We start from the raw sequence: 24,876 nt of genomic DNA, 5'->3' as shown, positions 1-24,876 counted from the left end.
TTTGCCGTAGTTTGCTACCTAGCTATGCTATGAACAACTGAGTAATAGTAATGGAAATATTGTCTGTTGGTTTTCAACACTGAGAGTTAACCTATAGACTAAGTGCAAAAATATAAATTTTCAGGACAGAATATAAATATTGTCAACCTTGACAATGGAAAAGTCAAAATATTCCTAATTGTAGCTGAGAAAAAGAAAGAGGGAGAAAATGTGGAAGGAAGATAGGGTTGCTAAGATCCATATCTTACAAATGTAGGGAGTAAAGAGATTCTATCTCTAGTTGGTGGAAAAAGAACTATATATATTAATGAGCTAAACTTATAAAGGTAACCCAGTAAAAAAACAAAAAATAATGACATAAGCATCAACGTCTTTGAAGTTTGGGGTCAGGAAATGATATCTAGATTTGATAAATGAAGATTTAGTGGTATCAATGTATTATTTAAAATGTGGAGGCAATCTTTAGAAGAACTCAAAACATAAACTGTTGAAAGTAGTTCACTCTGTCGAGTGGGGCAGTAGACTACTGCTTTTTTGGTCATTAATATTTGGGGTATTTAACTTTGTGCATGCTTTAATTTGATGAAAAGGTAGAATATTTTTAAAATAAACTAGTAGTGAGGAGAGATCTGAACTAGGTTGTTATTATTTAAAATATTATTTGTAATCCCTGGAGCAACCACTAAGAAAATAACTTTAAAAATATATCGTAGGGACTTCCCTGGTGACACAGTGGTTAAGGCTCCACGCTCCCAATGCAGGGGTCCCAGGTTCAATTCCTGGTCAGGGAACTAGATACCACATGTATGCTACAACTGAGAGTTTGCATGCCACAACTAAGGAGCCCATGTGCCGCAACTAAGACCAGCACAACCAAATAAATAAATAAATATTAAAAATATGTATTGTAAAAAAACCAAGGGTATTAAAATGGTACACTAGAAAATATCTATTTAACACTAAATGAGACAGTAATAGAGGAACAGAGGAACAAAACAATCATAATACATATAGAAAACTAATAACAAAACAGATATGAATTCTATCTTATTAATAATTACATTAAATATAAATGGATTAAGCACTCCAATCAAAAGGCAGAGTGTGACAGAATGGATAAAAAAATGATCCGTTATATTCTGTCTACAAGAGACATGCTTCATATTCAAAGACACAAATAGGTTGAAAGTAGAAGAATAGATAAAGGTATATCATGCAAACAATATGCAAAATAGAGCTAGGGTAGTCATGCTATTATTAGAAAAAAATAGACTTTAAGACAAAAATTGTTACTAGAGAAAAAGAAGCGTATTTTAAAAGATACAAGATCTATCCATCAAGAGAAGATAACAATTATAAACGTGTATTCACATAACAGCAAAGCCCCAAAATACATGAAACAAAAACTGACACAATTGTAGGAAGAAATAGACAATTTAAAAGTAATAGTTGGAAAATTCAAGATCCCATTTTCAATAATGGATAGAACAACTAGACATAAGATTAACAAGGAAATAGAAGGCTTGAACAATACAATAAACCAACTAGTCCTAATAGAAATGAATAGATCACTGCACTCAACAATAGCAGTATACACATCCTTCTCAAGTGCACATGGGACATTCTCTAGGATAGACCATATGTTGGATCATAAAAAATAATGACTCAATAAATCTAAAGAGGTTGAAGTCATGTAGTGTATGTTCTTTGAACACAATGGAATAAAATTATAACTCAGTAACAGAAGGAAATTTGGGAAATTCACAAATATGTGGAAGTCAAACACACACTCCTAAACAACCAATGGATCAAAGAAGAAATCAAAAGGAAATTAGAAAATAAGATGAGTGCAAGTGAAAACACAAAATACCAGAAGTTTTGGAATAGAGCTTAGCAATGGTGCTTAGAGAGAAATTTATAGCTGTAAATGTTTATATTAAATAAAGAAGAAAGATCTCAAATCAGTAATCTGATCTTTTACCTTAGGAAACTAGAAAAAGAAGAACAAACTAAACCCAAAGTAAGCAGTAGAAAGGAAATAATACAGATTAGAGAGAAAATAAATGAAATAGGTAATAGAAATACAATGGAGAAAACCAAAAGTTGATCCTTTGAAAAGATCAACACAATTGTCAAAACTTTAGCTAGACTGACAAAGAAAAAAGAGAGAAGATTCAAATTAGTAAAGTCAGGAGTAAAAGAGGCAACATCCCAGAAATAAAAAGGCCTAAAAGTAAATACTATGAACAACTGTATGCCAAAAAATTAGATAACCTAGATAAAATGGACAAATTCCTGGAAAGTCACATCTTTCAAAACTGATTTAAGAAGACAGAAATACTGTATGCAGAAAAACTGTTTGGGCCTATAATGAGTAAAGAAATTGAATTAGTAATAAAAAAAACTACACACAAAGAAAAGGTCAGGATTAGATGGTGAATTTGCTAGAGAATTCTACCAGATGTTTAAAGAAGAATTAACACCTATCTTTCACAGACTCTTCCAAAAAATAGAAGGGGAGGGAACATTTCCCAAATCATCTCTATAAGGTCACTATTACTTTTATACCAAAACAAGACCAAGATATCACAAGGAAAAAAAAACTATGTTATGAATATAGAAAGAATATAAATTATAAATTTAGAAGCAAAAATCCTCAACAAAGTACCAGAAAATCAAATCCAACAAGATATAAAAAGAATGACAAAGTGGGTTATTCCAGAAATGCAAGCTTGTTTCAAGATATAAAAAAATCAATCAATGTAACACACCAATTAATAAAGATAAAAATAATATGAACTTCTCAATTGATACAGAAAAGGTATTAATATTTAACAAAATCCAACACCATGTTATGATAAAAACATTCAACCAACTTGTAGAAGGAAATATCCTCAACTGATAAAGTGCACCTATGAAAAACGCACTGCTAACATCATACTTAAACGTGAAGGATTGAAAGCTTTTCTGCTAAGATTAAGAAGAAGGCAAGGATGTCTACTCTCACCACTTTTATTCAGTATTGTACTGGAGGCTCTGGCCAGGGCAGTTGGGCAAGAAAAAGAAATAAAACCATTCATATCAGAGAAGAATTAAAACTATCTCTATTCACAGATGACATGATTTTGCATATAGAAAATCCTTAGGAATTCACAGACAAAAAAACTGTTACAGCTAATAAACAGTACAGCAGAGTTGCAGAATACATGATCAGTGTACAAAAATCAGTTATATTTCTATACGATAGCAACGAACAACCCCAAACAATAATTACAAAAAATAATTCCTTACATAAAAAAACCCAGTTAGGAATAAATTTAATAAAATAACTGTAAGACTTGTACACGAAAAACAACAACACATCTTTGAAAGAAATTTAAAACTACCTAAATAGGAACTTCCCTGGTGGTGCAGTGGTTAAGAATCCACCTGTTGGGACTCCCCTGATGGTGCAGTGGTTAAGAATCTGCCTGCCAATGCAGAGGACATGGGTTTGAGCCCTAGTCTGTGAAGATCCCACATGCCATGGAGCAACTAAGCCCGTGCACCACAACTACTGAGCCTGTGCTCTAGAGCCTGTGAGCCACAACTACTGAAGCCCATGTGCCTAGAGCTCATGCTCCGCAACAAGAGAAGCCACCACAATGAGAAGTCCACGCACCGCAATGAAGAGTAGCCGCTGCTCGCTGCAGCTAGAGAAAACCCATGCACAGCAACAAAGACCCAATGCAGCCAAAAATAAATAAGTAAATAAAATCTCTGTAAAACAAAAAAAGAAGAATCTACCTGCCAATGCAGGGGACACCAGTTTGATCCCTGGTCCGGGAAGATCCCACATGCCGCGGAGCAACTAAGCCCGTGCACCACAACTACTGAGCCTGTGCTCTATAGCCCACAAGCCACAACTACCGAGCCCACATGCCACAACTACCGAAGCCCACGTGCCTAGAGCCTGTGCTTCAAAAGAATAGAAGCCACAGCAATGAGAAGCCCCCGCACCGCATCGAAGAGTAGCCCCCGCTTGCCGCAACTAGAGAAAGCCTGCACATAGCAATGAAGACCCAACGCAGCCAAAAATAAATTTAAAAAATAAATAAATAAATGGAAATAATAAACATCCCAATTTCATGGTTTGAAAGATTTAATATGGTTAAAATGGAATAATCCCCGAATTGGTCTATGGATTCAATATGGATCCATTGCAATCCCTTTTTAAATCATAGCTGCTTTTTTTTTGTTTTCCAGAAATGGGTAAGCTGGCCATAAAATTCATCTGGAAATGCATGAGACCCAGATTAGAGAAAACATTCTTGAACAACAATAAAGTTGGAGGACCCACACTTCCCACTTTCAAAACTTACTGCAAAGCTACAAGATCAAGATTGTGTGGTACTGGCATAAAGATAGACATACAGATCAATTGAGTAGAATTATGAGTGCATTAACAAACCCTTACATTTAATGACCGTTTGGTTTTTGACAGTGGTGCCAAGACAATTCAGTGGGGGAAAGAATAGTATTTGCAATAAATGATGATAACTGAATATTGACATGCAAAATAGTGAAGTTAGACACTTAGCAAACATCATACACAAAAATTAGCTCAAAATGGACCAAAGACCTAAATGTAAAAGGTAAAACTATAAAAATTGTGGAAGAAAACATAGGTAAAAATCTTTGCATCCTTGGATTAGGCAATGGTTTCTTAGATATGATATCAAAAATACATGCAGCTAAAGAACAAAAAATCTGTAAGTTTGACTTCACCATAATCAAAAACATTTGTGCTTCAAAGGACAATATCAAGAAAGTGGAAAGATAATCCACAGAATGGGAGAAAATACCTGCAAATTATGTATCTATGAGGGACTAACATTCAAAATATATAAATAACTCTTGCAACTCAACAATAAAAGGACAAAAAATCCAGTTAAAATCTGGGCAAATGATTTAAATTGATATTTATCTAAAGAAGATTTAGAAGAGGCCATTAAGCACATGGACAGGAGCTCAGCATCATTTATCATTAAAGAAACGCAAATGAAAACAAAAATGACATGCTGCTTCACATCTACTCAGATGGCTGTAATTTAAAAAGATGGAACAATAGCAAGTGTTGGTGAGGATGTGAAGCCACCATTGGTGCCAGGGTTAGTGGATTGATTAGAATTTCTTTTCCTTCCTTTCTTTCTTTTTTTTTTTGTTCATGGCATTGTAAGGAGGACCAGTCCCCTTTGGGTACTAAGACAATTCTGGATGGTGATGGGGGACCTAAGAAAGGAATGTATACTTCCTGATAAAGCAGGTGAGGGTTTGACTGATTATTTGAAGGAACCCAAGATGTCCTAATTGTACTCCAAGTTGATGAATATAGGGTCAAAGTGATTGCAGGGAGTAGAATTGGAACATTAAAAGATGGTGGTAGGACATTAATAAATCCTCTGCTCAGAAAACTGCAACAAAGATGCACAAGATACATGGCATTACCAAATGGCACAAGATACACGGTGTTAAATGGCCTAATACCCTATTTTCATGTAAATCAGTTTCTTTGTCGTGATAATTTATTCAAACTAGTTAAAGTGGAGATAGAGGATTTTGGTATAGAAGCTGGTGAGGGCGTCATTTCTGGTCTAACACCCATGTAGTTCGCTGACTGTCAGTCTGGTACCAGACTGTTCCCTTTATTTTTCATAATGTCAGAGCCAGATATACCATTTGAGTGCATGTGTAAACATACATAGAAACCACTTCCGCTGGCAAAGGTGTGATGAATCAGATGGCATTAATAGTTTGGGAGAGTATTCTTTTCTTTTTCTACCTATGTCCTTCCTTTTGAGAAACTGCAGACAATTTTGAAATCAGAGACTGTCACACAACCCAGCAGCTTCAGCACCTTTTCCTCTTTTCCTGGCAGACAAACCTCAGAGCTCTGGGGGCACCTGCTTTTGTGGTGCCAGTTGCAATTACAGCAGACACATCAAGTGCAGAAGGAAATGCTTGACCTTGAACAAAGACCTCTGATTGTGTGGTAAAAAACAAGGCTGCAATTTTCTCTCTTCTAAAGGCCAGTGATAAGGTCTTTTGTTCCTTTGTGGTTTCTAGAGATTTTCTGGGAGGAGAATTTATGGCAAATGCTACCCGAGGATTATAGGACATTTTAAGGACACAGTGATTTTCACATAGGCTTGTAAGTAGGTGGTGAAATTTTTGCAGAGATCTTTTCACATACTTATAACTAATTTTTTTTAGTCCATTTTCAATACTGACTTACCCTGGCTCTTTCCCAAATCTAGTATAGTATCAGAAGGAATATTGATCTACAGCAAAGGTTTTTACATAATTAAACATTGGGAGAGCTTGAAACGGGTTGATTAAAGTGGATTGATCAGTGGATTTTCTAACCGTTATTCAACTGATTTTAATATCTATAACTTTTGCAATAACTGTTGCATGTTTTCCTTTGTGGAAAGCTGCAGTAGCTGAATTCCCTGACGTCATGTCCCATGGTAGGAACTTGGAGTGGTGCTTTGCCCTATACCAGGATTGGTGGACCCAGCCTGTCACAAAACATGTCAGTTTATTTTATCTATTTAATATTTATTTATTTATTTGGTTGCACTGGGTCTTCATTGCAGCAAATGGGCTCCTTAGTTGCAGCTCAAGGTCTCCTTAGTTGCGGCATGCATGTGGGATCTAGTTCCCCAATGAGGGATCGAACGTGGGGCCCCCCCTCATCGGGAGCTCGGAGTCTTATCCACTGTGCCACCAGGGAAATCCCATCATATCAGTTTAGAATAGTTCTCCCTAAAGGCTGTCCAAACCGGGGACTGAGGGCTCAACTTAAAGGAATAGTAAGTGCTTTTCCCCCTCCCCCTTTCTTTGTTATTCTGCCAATCTTCACCACTGTAGCATTTTTTTTTTTTAGAATCTCATTCTATAAATTGATGCCTTGAAGCTGCCTTTATCTCCTTCATGTCATTTGTAAAAAAGACAAGCAGTAGATTTTTGTGCAGAGGAGTAATCAGCATGGTTATTACGGATGTTTTTGTAGTTTGTCCTTCCTATGGCCCCAAATCAATAATGTACACAGGCAAAACCCAGCTTCAACACATATCCTTCAAGCTGAGGCCTCTCTCAAAGTGCTCCTTAGCTTCTGTTGACAAGGATGCTTACGTGTGTGTAGCTGTTAGATATCAACTAGAGTGTTCCTCCTCCTTCAGATCTGGGAGAGATTGGTCCAGCTCTCAAATAGCTTATCCTACAGCAGTCTACAAGGTTCCTGCAGATCTCCAGGTCTTTCACTCTGTAAAAATCCTGACTTTGAACGTCTCTGACCCTCTCTTTGTGGACAGCGTGCTATCCCACAGGTGCCTCCCTGTTTTCTACATGTGGACCCAGGCACGGATCTCTGTGCTTGTCTTGATTTCCACAAAAGCTTCTTTCCACGAAGCAATTTCTGTGCCTAGTAGACTTAAGTGAGGCTTGGGGAGTGGGAATGGTTGTGGGGATTCGGAATTGGGGTACGTGTCTCAGCAACACAGCTTCCAGTAGAAGGTTACCTGCTGGCTTTCCCCCTCCTCCTCCCCCCTCCCTCCCTCTCCCCTCTGTCCCCTCCAGGCAGGAGCAAAACCATTTTCTTCCTGTTTTTAAACATTCATAGCTTTAGGTGTCACCTACTTCTCCAAGTGTCACGTTGCAAATAAAGACACTTTCCTTGAAAGAAGTTTTTGTATCGACTGTTAAGATAAGATATGGTTTTCCAGATCTCACCCAAACAACCAGGTTTCCTTGGAGGTAATTATTAGAAGGGTAAAGCCCTCTGAGTGGTGCCTGTGTAACTTTGGTGAACATCAGAATCCCTTGGGGAGGTTGTCAAGCATACAGACGCCCAACTCCTGGTACAGCCAGACATAACCAGCATCATTTCTGAACATGATATGCAATATAATTTCACTGAAGGTCAAGTGCCAGTGAACCCACTACGACATCTTTCTGCTCACTTTTTGTTTCCTCCCAAGAACAGGAAGTTATCTGAGAACTAATCTTTTGGTTGATCAATTTCTTGGATTTTTCCCCTTGTGAAACATAGTCTATCTAAAAAGTGACCTCACACAGGTATTTGCATCTTACATCTTTTGACTCAATGGGTTAAAGTCCCATCCCCCACCCCCACAGTCAGGTAAAGGGATTTCTAGGCATTCAGAAGAAGATGGAGAAATAGAAATTAACTTATTAATGGGCAGTTTGAAATCATACCAGACCTACTCTCTTGGCCTTGAAAATAAACCTTATGTGTATATTTACATATACATATTTTATTAGGTGGTTGGGCAAAGAAATAACTACTGAGATAGTCCCAGGTCTGTAAATTCTGGGAAGGCCGCAGGGCTTAGTCCTTGAAGATAAAGAAGGAACTGGCATTCATTGGTAACCAGGTTCTTTCAGGAGCCAGAGCTGACCTTGCTCTAGGATGGGTCTAGCTGGGTATCACCTCAAGACCCTCTCCACACCCTGCCCACTGTTAATTTATCCCAGAGTTCCCAAATTATATTGACTGGCATAGTTATCAGCCTATAAATTAATATAATGATGCTTTATATGGTGGCCTACCCACGTCCCCTTACAGTCTAGAATATATTTGGTATCTCTAATGAAAAGCTTATAAAAGGGCACACTGCATGGAGCTGACCTAAGACTTGTTAATGATCTTATGAAATAAACCATACATTTACTGAGCTTTTATTTTGCAGGGACTGTGCTACATGCTACTTTTTTTAGAGAAGTTTTAGATTCATAGCAAAACTGAGGGGAAAGTAGAGAGAGTTTCTGTCTATCCCTTTCCCCACACAGGCAGAGCCTCACCGACCATCAGCAGCTGGCACATCTGTTATAATCGCTGAACCTACACTGACATGTCATTATCACTCAAAGCCCATAGTTTACATTAGGGTTTAGTTTTAGTGTACATTGGTTGGTTTTGATAAACGTACAATAACACGTATTCACTGTTATAGTATCATGCAGAATAGTTCCACTGCCCTAAAAGGCCCCCGAGTTCTGCCTTTTCATCCCTCCCTCCTCCCAAACATGACAACCACTCATCTTTCTACCCTCTCCGTAGTTTTGCTTTTTCCACAGTGTCATATAATTGGAATCATACAGTATGTAGCTTTTACAGACTGACTTCTTTCACTTAGTAATATACATTTAATATGCATTTAAGTTTCCTGTGTGTCTTTTTGTGGCCTGGTACTTCATTTCTGTTTTTGCTCCGAGTAGTACTGTATGGATGTACTACTGTTTATTTATTTATCCACTCACTGAATGAGAAGGCGATTCACCTATGGAAGGGCATTTTGGTTGCTTCCAAGTTTTGGCAAATTTGAATAAAGATGCTCTAAACAACTGTGTGCAGGTTTTTGTGTGGACATAAGTTTTTAATTTCTTTGGGTAAATACCAAGGGGTGTTGATCATTATTGGTTTTCTGTGTCCTACTTAAGAAAAGTTAATCTACCCCAGGCAAATATTCTCCCATGTAATCTAGAACTTTCATAGTTTTAGCTTTTACATTTAGGCTTATGATCAATTCTGAGTCAATTTTTAGTATAGGGTGAGGTAGAGATTAAGGTTTATTTTTTCCATATGGATATCTAGCTCTGGAAAAATTTTCCTACCTTCATTAGATTGATTAGGTGCACTTGTCAAAAATTAAATGACTGTACTTGTGAGGTTTGTCTAGGCTCTCAATTCTGTTTTATTAATCTATTTGTCTATCTTGATGCCAGTTCCACACAGTTTGAAAACTGTAATTTCAGAATAAATCTGGAAGGCAGGTAGTGTAAGTATAAGTGTTTTTCCTTTTCAAATTGTTTTTAGATATTCTAGGTCATTTGCAGTTCTACCTCAATTTTAGAATCAACTTGTCAATTTCAACAGAAAACCTGCTGCCTTGTGATTTGGGCTGTATTGATGCATAGATTGATTACTTATAAGGCAGAGGCAACTGACTTTTCCATTCCATCAACATGTTATGTAGCTCACTGTTTACAATGTTGCATAGTTTCAGCATAGAGGTCTTATATGTCTTTGGTTAACTTTATTCCTAAGTATATTATGTTTTTTGATGGTATTGCAGAAAATTTGTTTTAAAAATTTCATTTTCCCATTTTCGATGCTAGCATATATAATTTGAATGTTAACCTTATATGTCGTGGCATTGATCAGTTCAGGTATTAGTTTTACTAGTAATTTTATTGATTCTTTAGGAATTGCTATATAAAAATTCATGTCATCTGCAAATAGAGACAATTTTACCTCTTCCTTTCTGATCCTTATGCCTTTTTCTTTTTCTTGACTTTTTGCACTGAAGATCTCATCTTAAAATGCAGAGCTGATAGCGTCATTTTTTTCTCAAAAACTTTTGAAGGTCCCACCATTGTCCCCCAAATCGAGTATAAACTCTTGCTCCCAGACCTATCTCTTGCTTTCATGCCCCTGCACAATATTGCTTCCTCTGTCATACTTGACTTTCCTTGATATCATGATACACCTTTCTTTTTTTACTTCATCCACTCAAAGTGAGTTGCATTTCAAACTTGATCTGTACATTTAATGTGTTAACTTCCAACTCCTGTTTTGTTGATCATGAATCTAATGTTAAAGGCGAGAAGAAATGTAATAAATCCTCAGCCTTCCTGGTATATGGCAAGTACATCCACATACCTGTGAGGTTTTGTGAAACCACTTCATCAACCTGGAATGTCTCTTTTACAGATGTGCCTGTTGAAATTCTGCTCATTCTTCAAGGACCATTCAAGGTCACAACTTTTTCTGAAGTCACTCTTCTGGTAGGTTGGAATTAATCTCCTGTTCCCTTATCTTTTGATAATCATTTTTTTTAACCTTATTGTAATACTTATCAATTTTGCTTTGCAAATGTTGTGTTACATGTCTTATTGATCTCTATATCCTTGTTGTTATCTGGCGTAGCACATGTAGATACTGGGTGATTGTTTCCTAAATCCCACTGCCAATGATTCATTGATTTCAGTGTCTGGTGGAATATAGTCTCAATGTTAACATATTGACCTATTGTGTTAATAAATTGGGTGTGTGAGGCCGTTTAATCAAATGATCATTTGAATTACTAATTATCTCTAGGCCCAGAGGATCCAATGGACCATGACAGGAACTTGGGGGGTGAACCTTGAATCCTCCTTTTCCCTCAGCCCCTTATCCAATCAGTCTTTAGTTCTAATTCCTGTCTCTCAGATCTATCCATTTATCTCCATTTTACAACCCTGCGTTCAGCCCCCCTGAACATAACAGCGCCCTGGATTATTGTAACAGATGCTCTGCTTTCAGGCTAGTCTTTCTTCAATCCCCTTTTTCCATGCTTCCAGATGGATGTTTCTATAGTTCAAATCTGACCATGTCACTGTCTTGCTTAAAGCCACTTAATGTGCCTGGATCCCAAGGGTCATTTTGACAATAGCTTTCCAGCCGTGGAAACTCCATAAAAGACCCAGTCTTTCCAGATTTCTTGCTCATTTTGGATACAGGGTGGAGTGTTTTTCTTTTTTGGTGACAGGGAGATCTGGTGACGGAAATAAGATGAAGACAGACGAGGGGGAAAGGGATACCATCACTAACGCTGTGTCTGCCCTGCAGAGTCTAGTTTCTGGCAAGGCAGTTAGCATGCAGATCAGCTGCATGGGGTCCTGCAGGCCTTGGCAATTGAACACCAGCTTTCCAAGCCCTTCTCTGCTTCTTCACAAATTCACATACCTTCTGGCTGCTCTCACACAGCCCCTGTTCAGAATCCATTAACTGAAGATTTAGTCCATGAACAAAAAATGATTCTGCATGCTTATGATTAATGAGAAAGCTGTTTCAAAATCACAAGGCGCCATATTGGCTAACCACTATTAATTATTTTTATCCTCATAATACTGAGAAACTGTTTCATCATGCCAGAAACAGTCGTTCAAGTTGACTTGCTTGGATAGAAAAGGCACTGTGTATCATTTTGTAAAGCAAGGATTTTCTGATGTCTTTGATTTATGAAAATAATCCTAATAACCATAGCCAACTGTGTGTGCTTATAGTAAGTACTGCATTGCAGCAAGTTATTTGTATGTCTTTTTTTTTTTTTTTTTTGCGGTACGCGGGCCTCTCCCGTTGCGGAGCACAGGCTCTGGACGTGCAGGCTCAGCGGCCATGGCTCACGGGCCCAGCCGCTCTGCGGCATGTGGGATCTTCCCGGACCGGGGCACGAACCCATGTCCCCTGCATCGGCAGGCGGACTCTCAACCACTGAGCCACCAGGGAAGCCCTATTTGTATGTCTTAATTTATTTAATCCTCACAACCATGATATGAGTAGATATGGTTACTGTCTCTAGTTTGTAGATGAGAAAACTGAGACTCAGAGGTCAGGTCCTGCATAGGTGGTAACAGGTAGAGCCTAGATTAAAACAGATAATCACATGCCAGAGCCCACACTTGAACACTCACCCTGTACTGTGTTAGGAGAGGAAGCTACTTGTTAAGAAGGCTTTTTATTGTCATAGTTAGGAACACCTTGGACCAAGCTGTACATTGAGAACTTCTAGTGGGGCAGATGGATTGAGTGATATTATGCTCTGCAGGGTTGCAGGAAAGAGCCAGGGCAATATATCCTACCCCCGTCTAGGATGAAATTAGCAGTTAATATTATGATCAGGAAAGTTTAGTGAAATCTAGTTAACTTTGGAACTTTCCTAGGGTCTCATTTGAGGGAGGGAGCATGCAAGGATGGTAATGAGGTTACCAGCAAACAAAGTTTCTCCCAGAAGGAAAGTGAGAGCACCAGGAGCAGGGGCCTGAGGGGACTTGGCTTCGGTAGACAGCACCGTGGTCAGTGTGCTGGGGTTGGGAGTCACACAGAACAGAGATCTATGTCCTGGCTCAGCCATGTACACTGTGGAGTTGAGCAAGTTCCTTCACTACTTCAAACTTCAGTTTCCTCATCTGTAAAAAGAGGTTAAATCTCCCTGCCTGAAAGGGTTATTGTGTGGACTAAAGGAGATGAAGTATATAAAGTATCCAGCACAATCCGAAGCAGGAAGTAGGCACTTCTCAGTTGAAAGTGACTTAACAGCAATGAAGGTGACGATGATGGAGATGATGAAATACTGGATCCCCAGTTGACTGGCTTGGGTTTCAAGCCTGGATCTCAATCCCGAAGTAGAAGCAGTGTAGGTATTGTTAAGGGGTATGGCAAAAGGCCAGGCAGGCAAACCTAGTGGACATGGGTTGCATGTCCATCTGCGGGTTGCACCCTGACCTCCCATAGGCATCCCAGGGCCCCAACTCCATCTCCATCTCCATCAGCATAAGCAAGATGGCAGGTTCTGTGTAGGTACTGGCCACCACTGGAGGAATATCACCTCTGATACTGTCAAGCAGTGCTTGGTTCGCGAGCTGGGGTGTGTTTTCAACTCTGTACAGTCACCACACCCTTCTATGTCTGGGGTATGTGTTTCCCCAAATCCTTCTTCCTTTAGAGTTCTGGATTAGAGTTTACCACTGAGAGGAACTTGCAGAGATTCGGAAAGAAGAACAAGGGAGAAGCTCTCACCGTTGGTGGTCAGGAGATACTGTCTTGAAGGATGTGGCAGCTTTGCAGACCTTTCCACCTGCTTCCTGCCTGAGGTCATGCATCCAGATGTAGTGGTACCTCAAAGACCTCCATGAGCTCCATTCTCTCCACCGCCTCCAGTACTTCAAGTTGAAACCCATAGTGGCTGTTTTCTTAATCCTCTGGCTATACCCTCCAGATCTTCCCTCATCCAGCTCCTTTCTCATTCTCGTAAGCCTTGATTCATGTATCAAACTCTCTATTATCACAGTATGACAGTAGCTCCGTTTTGCTGATCAGACATAGAATGAGACCATGTCTGTTACATAATGATACTATGTCTGATACATAGCCTGTTACTCATTTAGTGTCTGCCTGTTGCTTGATTACCCAGAGAGGGGTTGGGAAACTTTATCTTAAATGACAATAGTAAATACTTTAGCTTTTGTGGGCCATTTGGCCTCCACTGCAGCTACTCAGTCTGCTGTTGTAGTATGAAAAGAGCCAGAAAATACATGATGAATGAGTGTGTCTGTGGTCCAGTAAAACTTTATTGGCGCTGAAATTTGAAATGTATGTGATTTTTATGTGTCCTAAAAGACTATTCTTTTTCTTCTTCTTCTACTATTTAAAAACATAAAATCCATTCTTAATTTGTAGGCTATATAAAAACAAATGGAGAGCTGGTTTGGGCTGTAACTTGCCACCCACTAATCTGGAGGAGGGGATGGAGTCAGCCAGATCTGCACGTAAACCTTTGCTCGCCACTTCCTATGTGGTGTTGGGGAATATATTTAATCTCTGGGCCTCACTTCTAAAATGGGGACATTTACATGAACATGTTAGAGTGGGGTTGTTGTGAAGATGAGATAAGATAGTGGATGGGAGGGTGGGGTTAGCAGATGGAAGCTATAATATACAGGATGGATAAACAGCAAGGCCCTGCTGTATAGCACAGAGAACTACATTCAGTATCCTGTGATAAACCATCATGGAACAGAATATAAAAATCAGTATATGTATGTATAACTGAATCACTTTTCTGTACAGCAGAAATTAACACAACGTTGTGAATCATCTGTACTTCAGTTAAAAAATAATAACGTATGTAAAATCTTGAGTTGGCTGCTGGGCACGTATCTCATGGTCAATCGTTTGTCACCTCTACTGTGGTTCTAAGAGTCGTGATGCGGTGTTTGTAGTTCACTCACACAGTTAAAGGGGAACTGAGGGGTTTTACAGCCAATGGGACTCATACTGGTTTTTCCACAGGCAAGGTGAAATGATATCTGGACAAAAGAGCAATGAGAGAACTCCAGAGGCTTTGCAAATTATCCACATACTTGAATTAAGAATATAAGAATATTGGTAAAGGGTCAGTAATGAATTCATCCGTCAGATTGTTACTCGTGATTCTCTCTGGTGCAGCAGCGGGAATTAGCCACAGGAACAGAGAGACCGGAAGGATGGGAGCAGAAAAATGGAGAACTTGAACTTCATTATGTCATTGTGTGTATGTCATGGGATATGGGTGATATTTAACTTCTTAGTGTTATAAAATATATAAGCCCATTAAGAAATATATAAAAAACATTCTAAAGTGTTCAAAGTAGTTTGGCTACTACTTATCTTTCAGTTTTCATCTGAAATGTCACCTTCCATAACAGGATTTTCTTGATCTAGCAGCAACATGGATGCAACTAGAGATGATCATATTAAGTGAGGTAGGTCAGAGAAAGACAAATATCATACGATAACGTTTATATGTGGAATCTAAAATATGACACGAACCTATCTACAAAACAGAAACAGACTCACAGACGTGAAGAACAGACTGGTGGTTGCCAAGGGGAAGGGGCCTGGGAGGGATGGACTGGGAGGTTGGGGTTAGCAGATGGAAGCTTTTATATATAGAACAGATGAACAACAAGGTCCTACTGCATAGCACAGGAAACTATAGTCAATACCCTGTGATGAACCATAATGGAAGAGAATATAAAAAAAGAATATGTATATGTATAACTGAATCACTTTGCTGTACAGCAGTAATGAGCACAACATTGTAAATCAACTACATTTCAATAAAAATAGAGAGGATTTTCTTGATCTAAAATATCCAAAATAACCACCCACCTCCATCCCTTAATGTCTCATTGCTCTGTGTTCTTTTCTTCATAACACTTTTTACTGTCAAATATGATTTGTTTGCTTGCTAGTTGTCCATCTTTCTTACACTAAACTGGGAGTTCTGAGAGAGGCACCCTCCCTCTGTCTCTTTGGAACTCAGAATGGCATCTTCGATTGACAGGCTGCCCCTTCTTTTAGTAGACAAGGAAGAAAGTAAAGCAACAGTGTTCTCGAAGGTCAGACTTCTGCTTGGGCCAGCAGTCTTCTTGGGGCCCGGCTGTATTCATATTTTTTTCCCCCTGCTAATATTTTTTTTTGAACATCTTTATTGGAGTATAATTGCTTTACAGTGGTGTGTTAGTTTCTGCTTTATAACAAAGTGAATCAGCTATACATACACATATATCCTTATGTCTTCCCTCTTGTGTTTCCCTCCATCCCACCATCCCTATCCCACCCCTCTAGGTGGTCACAAAGCACCGAGCTAATCTCCCTGTGCTATGCGGCTGCTTCCCACTAGCTACCTATTTTACATTTGGTAGTGTATATGTGTCCATGCCACTCTCTCACTTCATCCCAGCTTACCCTTGCCCCTCCCCGTGTCCTCAAGTCCATTCTCTACGTCTGCATCTGTATTCTTGTGTTGCCCCTAGGTTCATCAGAACCTTTTTGTTTTTTAGATTCCATATATACGTGTTAACATATGGTATTTGTCTTTCTCTTTCTGACTTACTTCACTCTGTATGACAGACTCTATGCCCATCCACCTCACTACAAGTAACTCAATTTCGTTTCTTTTTATGGCTGAGTAATATTCCATGTATATATGTGCCACACCTTCTTTATCCATTCATGTATCGATGGACACTTAGGTTGCTTCCATGTCCTGGCTACTGTAACTAGAGCCACAATGAACATAATTCAAAAAGAGTCATTGTACGTGACTCTTTTTGAATTATGTTTTTTTTTAGGTTATATGCCCAGTAGTGGGATTGCTGGGTCATATGGTAGTTCTATTTTTAGTTTTTTAAGGAAACTCCATACTGTTCTCCATAGTGGCTGTATCAATTTACATTCCCACCAACAATGCAAGAGGGTTCCCTTTTCTACACACCCTCTCCAGCATTTATTGTTTCTAGATTTTTTGATGATGGCCATTCTGACTGGTGTGAGGTGATACGTCATTGTAGTTTGGATTTGCATTTCTCTAACGATTAGTGATGTTGAGCATCCTTTCATGTGTTTGTTGACAACCTGTATATCTTCTTTAGAGACAGGTCTATTTAGGTCTTCTGCCCATTTTTGGATTGGGTTGTTTGGTTTTTGATATTGAGCTGCATGAGTTGCTTGTAAATTTTGGAGATTAATCCTTTGTCATTTGCTTCATTTGCAAATATTTTCTCCCATTCTGAGGGCTGTCTTTCATCTTGTTTATGGTTTCCTTTGCTGTGCAAAAGCTTTTAAGTTTCATTAGGTCCCATTTGTTTATTTTTGTTTTTATTTCCATTTCTCTAGGAGGTGGGGCAGAAAGGATCTTGCTGTGATTTATATCATGGAGTGTTCTGCCTATGTTATCCTCTCAGAGTTTCATAGTGTCTAGCCTTACATTTAGGTCTTTAATCCATTTTGAGTTTATTTTTGTGTATGGTGTTAGGGAGTGTTCTAATTTCATTCTTTTACATGTAGCTGTCCAGTTTTCCCAGCACCACTTATTGAAGAGGCTGTCTTTTCTCCATTGTATATTCCTGCCTCCTTTATCAAAAATAAGGTGACCATATGTGCGTGGGTTTATCTCTGGGCTTTCTATCCTGTTCCATTGATCTATATTTCTGTTTTTGTGCCAGTACCATGCTGTCTTGATTACTGTAGCTTGGTAGTATAGTTTGAAGTCCGGGAGCCTAATTCCTGCAGCTCTGTTTTTCTTTCTCAAGACTGCTTGGCTATTCGGGGTCTTTTGTGTTTCCATACAAATTGTGACAGTTTTTGTTCTAGTTCTGTGAAAAATGCCATTGATAGTTAGATAGGGATTGCCTTGAATCTGATTGCTTTGGGTAGTATAGTCATTTTCACAATGTTGATTCTTCCAGTCCAAGAACATGGTATATCTCTCCATCTGTTTGTATCATCTTTAATTTCTTTCATCAGTGTCTTACAGTTTTCTGCGTACAGGTCTTTTGTCTCCTTAGGTAAGTTTATTCCTAGGTATTTTATTCTTTTTGTTGCAATGGTGAATGGGATTTTTTCCCTTAATTTCTCTTTCAGATTTTTCATCTTTAGTGTATAGGAATGCAAGAGATTAATGTGCATTAATTGTGTATCCTGCTACTTTACCAAATTCATGGATTAGCTCTACTAGTTTTCTGGTAGCATCTTTAGGATTCTCTATGTATAGTATCATGTCATCTGCAAACAGTGACAGCTTTACCTCTTCTTTTCTGATTTGGATTCCTTTTATTTCTTTTCTGATTGCTGTAGCTAAAACTTCCACACCTGTGTTGAATAATAGTGGTGAGAGTGGACATCCTTGTCTTGTTCCTGATCTTAGAGAAAACAGTTTCAGATTTTCACCATTGAGAACAATGTTGCCTGTGGGTTTGTCATATATGACCTTTATTATGTTGAGGTAAGTTCCCTCCATGCCTACTTTCTGCAGGGTTTTTATCATAAATGGGTGTTGAATTTTGTCAAAAGCTTTTTCTGCATCTTTTGAGATGATCATATGGTTTTTCTCCTTCAATTTGTCAATATGGTGTATCACATTGATTGATTTGTGTATATTGAGGAATCCTTGCATTCCTGGGATAAACCCCACTTGATCATGGAGTATGATCCTTTTAATGTGCTGTTGGATTCTGTTTGCTAGTATTTTGTTGAGGATTTTTGCATCTATGTTCATCAGTGATACTGGCCTGTAGTGTTCTTTCTTTGTGACATCTTTGGCTGCTTTTGGTATCAGGGTGATGGTGGCCTCATAGAATGAGTTTGGGAGTGTTCCTCCCTCTGCTATACATTGGAAGAGTTTGAGAAGGAGAGGTGTTAGCTCTTCTCTAAATGTTTGCTAGAATTCGCCTGTGAAGCCATCTGGTTCTGGGCTTTTGTTTGTTGGAAGATTTTTAATCACAGTCTCAATTTCAGTGCTTGTGATTGGTCTGTTCATATTTTCTATTTCTTCTTGGTTAAGTCTCAGAAGGTTGTGCTTTTCTAAGCATTTGTCCATTTCTTCCAGGTTGTCCCTTTTATTGGCATAGAGTTGCTTGTAGTAATCTCTCATGATCCTTTGTATTTCTGCAGTGTCAGCATTACTTCTCCTTGTTCATTTCTAATTCTGTTGATTTGAGTCTTCTCCCTTTTTTTCTTGAAGAGTCTGGCTAATGGTTTATCAATTTTGTTTATCTTCTCAAAGAACCAGCTTTTGGTTTTATTGATCTTTGCTGTTGTTTCCTTCATTTGTTTTTCATTTATTTTTGATCTGATCTTTATGATTTCTTCCCTTCTGCTAACTTTGGGATTTTTTGGTTCTTCTTTCTCTAATTGCTTTAGGTATAAGGTTAAGTTGTTTACTTGAGATATTTCTCGTTTCTTGAGGTAGGATTGTATTGCTATAAACTTACCCCTTAGAACTGCTTTTGCTGCATCCCATAGGTTTTGGGGCATCGTGTTTTCATTGTCATTTGCTTCTAGTTATGTTTTTGTTTCTTCTTTGATTTCTTCAGTGATCTGTTGGTTATTTAGTAGGGTATTGTTTAGCACGAATATTTGTATTGTATTTTTTCAGATTTTTTCTGTTTGTATTTTTTCAGATATTTTCCTGTAATTGATATCTCATAATTAGTCTCATAATGTTGTGGTTGGAAAAGATACTTGATACGATTTCAATTTTCTTAAATTTACCAAGGCTTGATTAGTGACCCAAGATATGATCTATCCTGGATAATGTTCCATGAGCACTTGAGAAGAAAGTGTATTCTGTTGTTTTCGGATGGAATGTCCTATAAATATCAATTAAGTCCATCTTGTTTAATGTATCATTTAAAGCTTGTGTTTCCTTATTTATTTTCATTTTGGATGATCTGTCCATTGGTGAAAGTGGGGTGTTAAAGTCCCCTACTATGATTGTGTTACTGTCAATTTCCCCTTTTATGGCTGTTAGCATTTGCCTTATGTATTGAGGTGCTCCTATGTCGGGTGCATAAATATTTGCGATTTTTATACCTTCTTCTTGGATTGATCCCTTGATCATTATATACTGTCCTTCTTTGTCTCTTGTAATAGTCTTTATTTTAAAGTCTATTTTGTCTTATATGAGAATTGCTACTTCAGCTTTCTTTTGATTTCCATTTGCATGGAATATCTTTTTCCATCCCCTCACTTTCAATCTGTATGTGTCCCTAGGTCTGAAGTGGATCTCTTGTAGACTGCATATATACAGGTCTTATTTTTGTATCCATTTAGCCAGTCTGTCTGTTTTGGTTGGAGCATTTAATCCATTTACATTTAAGGTAGTCATCAATACGTATGTTCCTATTACCATTTTCTTAATTGTTTTGGGTTTGTTATTGTAGGTCTTTTCCTTCTCTTCTGTTTCCTTCCTAGAGAAGTTCCTTTAGCATTTGTTGTAAAGGTGTTTTGGTGGTGCTGAATTCTCTTATCTTTTGCTTGTCTGTAAAGGTTTTAATTACTCCATTGAATCTGAATGAGATCTTTGCTGGGTAGACTAATCTTGGTTGTAGGTTTTTCCCTTTCATCACTTTAAATACATCCTGCCACTCCCTTCTGGCTGCAGAGTTTCTGCTGAAAGATCAGCTGTTAACCTTATGGGGATTCTCTTGTGTGTTATTTGTTGTTTTTCCCTTGCTACTTTTAATATTTTTTCTTTGTATTTAATTTTTGATAGTTTGATTAATATGTGTCTTGGTGTGTTCGTCCTTGGATTTATCCTGTATGGGACTCTCTGCGCTCCGTGGACTTGATTGACTATTTCCTTTTCCAGTTAGGGAAATTTGTAACTATAATCTCTTCAGATATTTTCTCAGTCCCTTTCTTTTTCTCTTCTTCTTTTGGGACCCCTATAATTTGAATGTTGGTACGTTTAATGTTGTCGCAGCTGTCTCTGAGACTGTCCTCAATTCTTTTCATTCTTTTTTCTTTATTCTGCTCTGCGGTAGTTATTTCCGCTATTGTGTCTTCCAGGTCACTTATCCGTTCTTCTGCCTCAGTTATTCTGCTATTGATTCCTGCTAGAGAATTTTTAATTTCATTTATTGTGTTGTTCATCATTGTTTGTTTGCTCTTTAGTTCTTCTAGGCCCTGGTTAAACGTTTCTTGTATTTTCTTCATTCTATTTCCCAGATTTTGGATCACCTGTACCATCATTACTCTGAATACTTTTTCAGGTAGACTGCCTCTTTCCTCTTCATTTGTTTGGTCTGGTGGGTTTTTACCTGGCTCCTTCATCTGCTGTGTGTTTCTCTGTCTTGTCATTTTGCTTATCTTACTGTGTTTGGCGTCTCCTTTTTGCAGGCTGTGGTTTTGTAGTTCCATTGTTTTTGGTGTCTGCCCCCAGTAGCTGAGCTCAGTTCAGTGGGTTGTGTAGGCTTCCTGGTGGAGGGGACTGGTGCCTGCGTTCTGGTGGATGAAGCTGGATCTTGTCTTTCTGGTGGGCAGGACCACATCTGGTGGTGTGTTTTGGAGTGTCTGTGAACTTAGTATGATTTTAGGCAGCCTCTGTGCTAATGGGTGGGGTTGTGTTCCTGTCTTGCTAGTTGTTTGGCATGGGGTTTCCAGCACTGTAGCTTCCTGGCCGTTGAGCGGAGCTGGGTCTTAGCATCGGGATGGAGATCTCTGGGAGAGCTTTTGCCATTTGATATTACGTGGAGCCGGGAGTTCTCTGGTGGTCCAGTGTCCTGAACTCGGTTCTCCCACCTCAGAGGCACAGGGCTGACACCCGGTCGGAGCACCAAGACCCTGTCAGCCACATGGCTCAGAAGAAAAGGGAGAAAGAATGAAAGACAGAGAGAGAGAGAGAGAGAAGGAAGGAAAAAAGGACGAAAATAAAATAAAATTATTAAAATAAAAAAAATATTAAAAATAAAAAAATTAAAAAGTAATTAAAAAAAAGAAAAAAAGAAGGAAAGAAGAGAGCAACCAAACCAAAAAACAAATCCACCAATGATAACCAGTGCTACAAACTGTACTAAAAAAACAAAGAAAACAAAACAAATAAATACTAACAAAAAAAACATGGACAGACAAAACCCAAGGACAAATGGTAAAAGCAAAGCTATACAGACAAAATCACACAAAGAAGCATACACATATACACTCACAAAGATGGAAAAAAATATACATAAAAGGAAGAGAACAACCAAATCAATAAACAAATCTACCACTGATAATAAATTCTGAATACTAAACTAAGATAAACATAAAACCAAAAACATTAGATGCAGAAAGCAAACCCCAAGTCTACAGTTGCTCCCAAAGTCTACCACCTCAATTTTGGGATGATTTGTTGTCTATTCCGGTATTCCATAGATGCAGTGTACATCAAGTTCATTGTGGAGATTTAATCCGCTGCTCCTGAGGCTCCCGGGAGAGATTTCCCTTTCTTTTCTTAGTTTGCACAGCTCCTGGGGTTCAGCTTTGGATTTGGCCCTGTCTCTGCGTGTAGGTCGCCTGAGGGCGTCTGTTCCCCGCCCAGACAGGATGGGTTTAAAGTTATAGCTGTTTAGGGGGCTCTGGCTCACTCAGGCCGGGGGGAGGGAGGGGTATGGATGAGGGGCGAGCCTGTGGCCGCAGAGGCCGGCGTGATGTTGCACCAGCCTGAGGTGTGCCATGCGTTCTTCCGGGGAAGTTGTCCCTGGATCGTGGGACCCTGGCAGTGGCGGGCCGCACAGGCTCCTGGGAGGGGAGGTGTGGATAGTGACCTGTGCTTGCACACAAACTTCTTGGTGGCTGCAGCAGTAGCCTTAGCATCTCATGCCCGTCTCTGGGGTCTGTGCTTATACCCGCGGCTCGCGCCCGTCTCTGGAGCTCGTTTAGGCAGTGCTCGGAATCCCCTCTCCTTGCACACCCTGAAACAATGGTCGCTTGCCTCTTAGGCAGGTCCAGACTTTATCTTGGATTCCCTCCCGGCTGACCGTGGCGCACTAGCCCCCTTCAGGCTATGTTCACGCAGCCCACCCCTGTCCTCTCCCTCGGATCCAACCTCTGAAGCCCGAGCCTCAACTCCCAGCCCCCACCCACCCTGGCGATGAGCAGACAAGCCTCTCGGGCTGGTGAATGCTGGTTGGTACCGGTTCTCTGTGCAGGAATCTCTTCGCTTTGCCCTTTGACCCTGGTTGCTGCACTCTCCTCTGTGGCTCCGAAGCTTCCCCTGTCCGCCACCCGCAGTCTCCGCCAGTGAGGGGGCTTCCTAGTGTGTGGAAACCTTTCCTCCTTCACAGCTCCCTCCCAGAGGGGCAGGTCCCATCCCTATTCCTTTGTCTCTGTTTTTTCTTTTTTTTTTTTTGCCCTACCCAGGTATGTGGGGACTTTCTTGCCTTTTGGGAGGTCTGAGTTCTTCTGCCAGCTTTCAGTAGGTGTTCTGTAGGAGTTGTTCCACATGTAGATGTATTTCTGGTATATTTGTGGGGAGGAGGGTGATCTTCACGTCTCACTCCTCTGCCATCTTGACAGTCTCTCCCCCTTGCTCACTTTTAAGGAGGAGGAAACATCTGGAAAATTGTCCTGGCCACAGAAAAATAAAAAATTACTTAAGGCAGATGGTAGTGTCAAGTAACAACATCTGGAGGTGAAAATCCAACTGGCAACAGGGGTAATTGTCAAAATATTTAAAGACTACCCAAGTTGTTAATTTCACAGCATTTATATTCATCCCTGCCAAATTTATACTTCAGTTGGCGGAAGAATGACTTTCCCCTGTGTGCATATAGAGGGTGGATCCCTTTTTTCCATTAGAAATGAGGGTTAGCCTCAGTGCTAGATCCTGTCCAAAATAAGAAGCTTTTCCTGAAAAGTCTTTTTAAGATCAGCATACCTTAGGAAGGAAAATACTTTCAAGTTGCAGGTTTCTGTGAGTAACTTCAGCATGTATTTGCTGAAGCCCTAACCTGCTTTTCTTCCAAAGAGACTGTATCTTATTATCTTTAAAATCATCTTCAGATGTCCTGTTAATATGCTGGAAGTGAGGCAGAGTGATGAGAAACAAGAAACGTTTCACCTTAGAAGGCTTTGCCTTGCTAACTAGTACATTTGCTGAATTATGGGAAGGAAGGTGATCCCAAATTCAGTTCTTAATATAGATTATCTCATAGGTATGGATGAGTCTTAGTTGCTTCCCAACGGAAGACACACCATTTATTATATTTTGGCCTTCACACATTCCTGGGCTGTGGACACTTCTGTGGTATCTAGAAGCTGATTAGTGTTTTTTTGCTCAGATAAAACAGGCTTACAATTTACCTGCTGTTTCTTGCAAATAATAAGTATCTTCTGAAATCTCAAATCTACTCCTGTCCCATGAGGGAGTGGTCTTATATCCAGAGGAAGGTATAAGGGAAGATGATCTTTTGAGGCTGACGAACAAGAACTGGCTTAGACCATATTTTACTCTATGACCAGGTCAAGAAAGACCACAGCTTAAAAATGGAGCTATTGTAATATCTCTTGGAAAAGTCTTAATTTACAGAATGCTCCAGCCCCCAAAGCCTAGAAAATGATGTTTTCCTCTCAGACTGGTTTCAGTTGGGTAAGTGACACTTTAGGAGCAAAAGTCGAGGGTCAGACTGACTGGGCCTAAAGCAATCCCATTTTTTTAATGGCTTATTTTCCAAAAACCTTCTCTTGTTTTAATAAGACGTATTACTTAAAAAGATTGTAGTGTTAATGTTACACATTTTCCTGCAGGAATTTACCTTTCTTCATGGTAGACTCTGAAGCTGGATGTCTGTTTTTTTGTTCTACTGTTTTGTTGTTGCTGTGGGGGAACCTTTCTGAAATGGCAGGTAGAAAGCTGAAACCCTGAGAAGCCAACAAGTTTGTAAAACCTCATGGTCCAAAGAGTCTCAAACCAAAATTGGTCTCCTGGCTCCTCAGTCTACCCACCCTCCTTGCCTTTCATGAGG

The 24,876-nt window shown here is 39.3% G+C and overlaps 1 protein-coding gene across 16 annotated transcripts in view; it reads left to right on the top strand.

Moving 5' to 3' along the window:
• The window catches only part of LOC307186445 (uncharacterized protein), a 439,601-nt gene that overhangs the window by 141,594 nt on the left and 273,131 nt on the right, over positions 1–24,876 (top strand). For all 16 annotated transcript variants that reach the window (XR_013828323.1, XR_013828324.1, XR_013828325.1 and 13 more), the window contains one exon: positions 10,778–10,851. Coding sequence is in view for 5 of the 16 variants with exons in the window: in XM_079921495.1 (XP_079777621.1) it covers positions 10,778–10,851 (74 nt within the window). In the remaining 11 variants the exon portion in view is untranslated. The remainder of the gene's footprint in view (positions 1–10,777; positions 10,852–24,876) is intronic.

This window comes from Stenella coeruleoalba, assembly GCF_951394435.1.
Source record: "Stenella coeruleoalba genome assembly, chromosome: 5".
NCBI classification, from domain to species: domain Eukaryota; kingdom Metazoa; phylum Chordata; class Mammalia; order Artiodactyla; family Delphinidae; genus Stenella; species Stenella coeruleoalba.
This window is presented reverse-complemented; position numbering and strand designations above follow the sequence as displayed.